This window comes from Bubalus kerabau, chromosome 1, assembly GCF_029407905.1.
Source record: "Bubalus kerabau isolate K-KA32 ecotype Philippines breed swamp buffalo chromosome 1, PCC_UOA_SB_1v2, whole genome shotgun sequence".
NCBI lineage: Eukaryota > Metazoa > Chordata > Mammalia > Artiodactyla > Bovidae > Bubalus > Bubalus kerabau.
This window is the reverse complement of record NC_073624.1, coordinates 210,704,206-210,712,250: the sequence shown is the minus strand read 5'-3', so window position 1 is coordinate 210,712,250 and position 8,045 is coordinate 210,704,206. Positions and strand designations below refer to the sequence as shown.

At 38.7% G+C, this 8,045-nt stretch overlaps 1 protein-coding gene across 1 annotated transcript; it reads left to right on the top strand.

The window, feature by feature from the left end:
* The first annotated feature begins 5,576 nt into the window (after positions 1-5,576).
* LOC129627900 (olfactory receptor 2L13) lies at positions 5,577-6,512 on the top strand. The gene has a single exon (XM_055547371.1). The coding sequence runs from the start codon at positions 5,577-5,579 to the stop codon at positions 6,510-6,512; it is 936 nt and encodes a 311-aa protein (XP_055403346.1).
* The last annotated feature ends 1,533 nt before the right edge of the window (positions 6,513-8,045 follow it).

The window sequence follows — 8,045 nt, the reverse complement described above, 5'->3', positions numbered from 1 at the left end:
ACAAAACAGTATTCCATTTTACCTGTTGTTCACTCTGAGTTGAAAATTCTTTAACCAGACTTTCTTTAATATTGCCTACTGGTTTTATTATTAATATTGCCTACTGGGTTTATTTATTTATTCATTTTTTCAGTTCTGTCATATATATCTTTATTTCTTTACCCTAGTTATTTTTATTTTTAGTACTAACCATTATATAACAACAGATAGCAACATTGAGTTTGTTGCTTTATTGTTTTTTCACTTACTAAAATTTAACTTTCGGTTGTAGAATTGGGTTTTAACAAAGCAGCTCAGTGCCTAGCAGTACTGTTGTAAAATAAAAAGTAAGTGAATATTGTTTGAAGGAATGAGTGTACTTTAATGATGGTGACTATCCTTTGTTCTTACATGTTAGGTCATTATTTTTTATTTCTAGAAATTAAAAAAAAAAGCAGAATATATCTAGGATTGCCTCTCAGTTCAGTTCAATTCAGTTGCTCAGTCGTGTCTTATTCTTTGTGACCCCATGGACTGCAGCACTCCAGGCCTCCCTGTCCATCACCAACTCCTAGAGTTTGATCAAACTCATGTCCATCCTGTTGGTGATGCCATCCAACCATCTCACCCTCTGCCATCCCCTTCTCTTCCTACATTCAATCTTTCCCAGCATCAGGGTCCTTTTCAATGAGTCAATTCTTCATATCAGTTGACCAAAATATTGGCATTTCAGCTTCAGCATCAGTCCTTCCAATGAATATTCAGGACTGATTTCCTTGAGGATTGACTGATTTGATGTCCTTTCAGGCCAAGGGACTCTCAAGAGTCTTCTCCAACAACATTGTTCAAAAGCATCAATTCTTCGGAGGTCAGCTTTCCTTTATAGTCCAACTCTCACATCCATACATGACTACTGGAAAAACCATAGCTCTGACTAGATGGACTTTTGTCTGCAAAGTAATGTCTCTTCTTTTTAATATGCTGTCTAGGTTGGTCATTGGAGAAGGCAATGGCACCCCACTCCAGTACTCTTGCCTGGAAAATCCCATGGACGGAGGAGCCTGGTGGGCTGTAGTCCGGACTTCCCCTTCACTTTTCACTTTCATGCATTGGAGAAGGAAATGGCAACCCACTCCAGTGTTGTTGCCTGGAGAATCCCAGGGACAAGGGAGACTGGTGGGCTTCTGTCTATGGTGTCGCACAGAGTCGGACACGTCTGAAGCGATTTAGCAGGTTGGTCATAGCTTTTCTTTCAAGCAGTAAGCGTCTTTTAATTTCAAGGCTATAGTCACCACCTGCAGTGATTTTGGAGCCCAAAATAATAAAGTCTGTCACTGTTTCCATTGTTTCTCCATTCATTTGCCTTGAAGTGATGGGACCAGATGCCATGATTTTAGTTTTTGAATGTTGAGTTTTAGGTCAGCTTTCTCACTCTCTTTTTTCACTTTCATCAAGAGCCTCTTTAGTTCTTCTTCACTTTCTGCCATAAGGGTGGTGTCATCTGCATACCTGAGGTTATAGATATTTCTCCCAGCAATCTTGATTTCAGCTTATGCTCCATCCAGTCCGGCATTTCACATGATGTACTCTGCATATAAGTTAAATAAGCAGGGTGACAAGACAAGCCTTGACATACTCCTTCATCAATTTGGAATCAGTCTGTTGTTCCATGTCCCATTCTAACTGTTGTTTTTTGCCCTGAATACAGATTTCTAAGGAAGCAGGTAAGGTGGTCTCATATTCTCATCTCCTGAGGAATTTTCCAGTTTGTTATGATCTACACAGTCAAAGGATTTGATGTAATCTATAAAGCAGAAGTGGAGAAGGCAATGGCACCCCACTCCAGTACTCTTATCTGGAAAATCCCATGGACAGAGGAACCTGGTGGGCTGCAGTCCATGGGGTTGCTAACAGTCGGACATGACTGAGTGACTTCACTTTCACTTTTCTCTTTCATGCATTGGAGAAGGAAATGGCAACCCACTCCAGTATTCTTGCCTGGAGAATCCCAGGGGTTCTTGGTGGGCTGCTGTCAATGTGGTCTCACAGAGTTGGACACGACTGAAGTGACTTAGCAGCAGCAGTATCAGCATAAAGCAGAAATAGATGTTTTTCTGGAATTCTCTTCCTTTTATGAAGATCCAACAGATATTGACAATTTGATTTCTGGTTTTTCTGCCTTTTCTAAATCTAGCTTGAGCTTATGACATTTCATGGTTCACCTACTGTTGTTGGCTTGGAGAATTTTGAGCATTATTTTGATAGTGTGTGAGATGAGTGCAATTATGTGGTGGTTTGAAGATTCTTTGGCTTGCCCTTCTTTGGGTTAGGAATGAAAATTGACCTTTTCCAGTCCTGTGGCCACTGCTGAGTTTTCCAAATTTGCTGGCATATTGAGTGCAGCACTTTCACAATATCATCTTTTAGCATTTGAAATAGCTCAACTGGAATTCCGTCACATCCACTCTGTTCGTTGTGATGCTTCCTAAGGCCCACTTGCCTTCACATTCTAGGATGTCTGGCTCTAAGTGAGTGATCACACCATCATGGTTATCTGGGTCATAAAGATCTTTTTTGTACAGTTCTGTGTATTCTTGCCACCTCTTCTTAATATGTTATGTTTGTTAGGTCCATACTTTTCTGTCCTTCATTGAGCCTATCTTTGCATGAAATGTTCCTTTGGTATCTCTAATTTTTTTGAAGAAGTATCTAGTCTTTCCCTTTCTATTGTTTTCCTCTCTTTCTTTACATTAATCACTGGGGATGGCTTTCTTATCTCTCCCTGCTATTCTTTGGAACTCTGCATTCAAATGGGTATATCTTTCCTTTTCTCCTTTGCCTTTTGCTTTTCTTCTTTTCATAGCTATTTGTAAGGTCTCTTCAGACAACCATTTTGCCTTCTTGCATTTCTTTTTCTTGAGGATGGTCTTGATCATTGCCTCCTATATAATGTCATGAACCTCCATCCATAGTTCTTCAGGCACTTTGTCTATCAGATCTAATCCCTTGAATCCATTTCTCATTTCCACTGTCTAATTGTAAAGGATTTGATTTAGGTCATACCTGAATGGTCTAGTGGTTTTCCCTACTTTCTTCAATTTAAGTCTGAATTTAGCAATAAGGAGCTATTTGACAATAAGGATCTCCTCTAGCAACAATGATATTGTGTACCTCTTTTGTGCCACTATGCATTTTTTATTGCTAGCATTTGCCAACTAAACAGATATAAACATTTTTTCCCCATTTCTCTATGCTGTTTTTTTTTTCTCACAATATTATTCATGCTGACCAAAGTTACATGAACTAACAGTTGATTTTAAGTTATGAAACAGAAATAATTGCAACAAACCATTAATTCTTGTTCCTTACTGTTTAAAAGAGTAATAGCCCAATCAACATTATCTAAATGTTTGACATAATATGGCATTAAGAGTCTTCTTCAGATAGAAGAACACAAAAGAAAGCATACAGTCTATCTGTCACTTAAGCTGAGTAAATGAAGTATGCTGCTGCTAAGTTGCTTCAGTTGTGTCCGACTCTGTGAGACCCCATAGACAGCAGCCCACCAGGCTCCCCCATCCCTGGGATTCTCCAGGCAAGAACATTGGAGTGGGTTGCCATTTTCTTCTCCAATGCATGAAAGTGAAGTCGCTCAGTCGTGTCCGACTCTTAGTGACCCCATGGACTGCAGCCTACCAGGCTCCTCTGTCCATGGGATTCTCCAGGCAAGAGTACTGGAGTGGGGTGCCATTGCCTTCTCCAAATGAGGTATAAAACATACATTAAAAATAAAAGAAGTATACTGCATTCACAGTTTAATGTGTTTGAGAAACTGAGTGAAGGAATGTACAAATGGCCATAACTAACATGAAAGTGAAAGTGAAGTCGCTCAGTCGTGTCCGACTCTTAGTGACCCCATGGACTGCAGCCTACCAGGCTCTTCCATCCATGGGATTTTCCAGGCAAGAATACTGGAGTGGGTTGCCATTTCTTTCTCCAGGAGATCTTCCCAGCCCAGGGATTGAACCCGTGTCTCCTGCATTGCAGGCAGACGCTTTACCATCTGAGCCACCAAGGAAGTCCCCATAATTAACATGACGCATAGAGAAAAAGAAGCTATAAAATGTTGGAGGCCTCTGCCTGTCAGCCTCTGTTACTACAGGCACTCCCCACACATCCCAGTGGTGATTGCCATGTTATCTCCCTCTCCCTGGCCTGAATGAGCATGTGAGCCCTAATCAGACTGCTTCTTTCATCACATCTTGTCTGGGTGGGTAACAGACGCCAGAAGGCACTGTACAAGCAAAGGTAGGGCCTAAATTGAAGCTGAGCTCCAGGAGCTGTGTGACCAAAGAAAAGGAAGGAAATTCTCTGGTGCAGCTGCAGGCCAGGCTGAGTGTGTGTGCTCAGTCATGTCTGACTCTTTTGACCCTATGGACTGTAGCCCATCAAGCTTCTCTGTCCATGGGATTTTCCAGGTAGAATACTGGAGTGGGTTACCATTTCCTCCTTGGGGGGATCTTCCCAAATCAGGGATCGAAATTGTGTCTCCTGTGTTACAAGATTATTTACCCCTTGAGTCATTGGGGAAGCTCATAAAATATTGTTGTTCTTCAGTCTCTAAGTTGCATCTGACTTGAGTTACACATAAAAATTCCCAAGGAAAAGTGTATTTCAAGTGAGAGTTCCCTGGTGGCTCTTATGGTAAAAGCATCTGCCTACATGCGGGAGACCTGCGTTCGATCCTGGGTGGGGAAGATCCCTTGAAGCAGGCAATGGTGACCCACTCCAGTACTCTTGCTTGGAAAATCCCATGGAGGGAGGAGCCTGGTAGGCTACAGTCCATGGGGTCGCAAAGAGTTGGACACTACTGAGCAACTTCACTTTAACTTTCTTCCAAGTGAAAGTTTTTCCATTGCTAGGACTCTACTGCCATCTACTGTGTGGCAAATTAAGTAAAGAAAAATAGTAACTATCTAATCCAGTTTCAGTATGCTTTGGTCTATACTAAATTAAGCCAAATCTTTTTCAAAAGAGCAATGATTACACTGTTGTGTTGAATAAGGCATGGTACACAAAGCAACGCATTTACTAATTAGGAAACTTGAAATATTTAAACAACTAGAACTTTGAAGTAGCCACACAAGCTCAAAAACAGGGCTAATAGAAGACCTAGAATTTAAGCATATAGAAAGTCCCTGAGTCACATAAGTCAATTACTTTGGTGAGTATGTTGTAGCAACCCGACAGACACTGGGAAAGCAGAGATTTGTGTGACTTGTTAAATTGTGAGTGATGAGCCTGGCTAGGAGTTATACAGAAATGAATGCTTTAGTTACCTTGCTTATCTTTGCTGGCTATTATACTAGATTTTAAACTAAAGATCACTTGATAAGATGCTTACTAGAGAAAAATGGAAGTGAAGCATTCAATTCAGATATTAAAATTGATTCAACAAAAGTTTCAGTATTGAAGGAAAAACAATTCATTCTAAGCAAACATTAATAAATGTTCCTTTTTATGCTCCTGTTTTGTTTCATGTATTATGCTCTTTTTCTTTTTTGTCTTTGTTAGTCTTTCAAGAGCAATACATTTTCATGGAGAAATGGAATCAAACTTCCAATGATTTCGTTTTGTTGGGGTTGTTCCTCCCAAATCAAACTGGTCGGCTTCTCCTACTTCTTATCATCCTCATATTCTTTCTAGCCTCTGTGGGTAACTCAGCCATGATTTACCTCATACGTTTGGATCCCCGGCTCCACACACCTATGTACTTTCTCCTCAGCCAGCTCTCCCTCATGGATCTAATGTACCTCTCCACTACCGTCCCCAAGATGGTGTTCAACTTTCTCTCTGGCCAGAAAGGCATCTCCTACCTGGGATGTGGAGTGCAATCTTTCTTCTTCCTGACCATGGCATGTTCTGAAGGCTTACTCCTGGCCTCAATGGCCTACGATCGTTATGTGGCTATCTGCCACCCCCTGCACTATTGTATCCGCATGAGCAAAAGGATGTGTATGAAGATGATTATGGGATCTTGGATCTTGGGGTCTCTCAACTCCCTGGCACACACAGTCTATGCCCTCCATATTCCTTACTGCCAGTCCAGGGCCATTGATCACTTCTTCTGTGATGTCCCAGCTATGTTGCCTCTGGCCTGTATGGACACCTGGGTCTATGAGTACATGGTTTTTGTGAGCACAAGCCTCTTTCTCCTCCTTCCTTTCCTTGGCATCACTGCTTCCTATGGCCGAGTTCTTTTTGCTGTCTACCATATGCGTTCAAAAGATGGAAGAAAAAAGGCCTTTACCACCTGTTCAACACATTTAACTGTAGTGACATTTTACTATGCACCTTTTGTCTACACTTATCTTCGGCCCAGGAATCTCCGCTCACCAGCAGAAGATAAAATTTTGGCAGTCTTTTACACTATTCTCACCCCCATGCTCAATCCCATTATCTACAGTCTGAGGAATAAGGAAGTCTTGGGGGCCATGACAAGAGTGTTTGGGATATTCTCTTTTACAAAGTAATAATTATGGTTCTCTTTACCCTCCTTTATTCCCTCTTTCTATGGTGGTTAGAATACCCTAGAGCACTACTATCTGAAAGGAATATGAGCTATTATGTAATTTAAAATTTTCACTTAAAGTATAGCTACTAAGCATCATTTAAAAAATAAAATTAATCTAAATAATGTATTTACTTAATCCCAAAGTTATAATCAATACTGAGATTAAGAACATTGATGTTAATGACATGTTATTGTAAAATATTATGCAATATATTTGTCACATATATGTACATATATCACTTATAATAATATACCCATACTGACATTATCATTTCTACATCCAATTGATACAAACTTATTGAATCAATCTATTACTTTATTTTCACTCTAAGTCTTTACAGCCCTTATATTTATACTTATAGGCCATTGCAATTTTTGACGACACATTTTTAAGTGCCTATTAGCCATATATTGCCAGTGGTTACTGTGTTGGAAAACACAGGCCTAGAACATGCAATCAAATGTTTTCAAATGTTTTAAATGTAGTGTATAAAATTATATTTGTGATATATAAAATATGGATAGTGGGACATTAAGTAACAAGCGAAGCAAGCTTACTAGTGTGTTTATGAGGTTTTTTTTTTAACCTGTTTCAATCTTTTATTTTGATTGTAATTAACTTCCAGAGTCCATTATAATGTAATATCCTTTATGATACTATTTTAAGGGGGCTTATTTGGCTTAGAATTTTTCAGATTTCAATAAATATATAGAGATTAGGTGACCTTTGTAGAATTGTGAGAATAATCAACAGTTTTATTCTATATTCAAATTAAGAAAAGTATGTATTTAAATGACCTTAAAGAAATTAGAGTGGTAAAGAAATTTGTATTTGACAAAGTCATTTACATAATGGCAGGGAAACAAAGGACTGAGCTACAGCATGCAACATATAAAAGCAATGTCTCAGATTTCAGTTATAACATGTAAAATATGAATGTGAGCTTATACACATTGAAATTCTATGCTAATATGTCATAATGTTGTGTTTAACGAAAGTTTTACTACTGGTGTTTTACTAACACACTTGAGTTATTTCACATCTCTCCATTACTGGGGTTATGTAGGAGTTAGTTTTAATGATTATAGGGGAAAAAAGGCTTAGAGGAGTCCCTCTCTCACAAATTCTCCATTTACTGCCCAAGTTTAAGCTCCCAGGATCTTTTCCTGGTCTTTTTAAATTAAATTTCTTTCCCAAGTGTTTAAATTTTAAATTAAATTTAAATTAAATTTCTTCTCAAGTGTTTTCATGACTCAAGTCAATTTCAATTATAAAATATATCCTACAATTTCCCAATCAAGTTAGTTTCCTAGAATATATATATATGAAAATGTCATTCTACAGTCTTTGATTTACTATTGTATTCACAAAACTTCTAATCTCAACTTCAAGCTCAGGTGTTTTTATTCTGTATTTTTAAAAAATTTTATTTTTTAACTTTAAAATATTGTATTGGTTTTGCCATATATCAAAATGAATCCGGCAAATCTA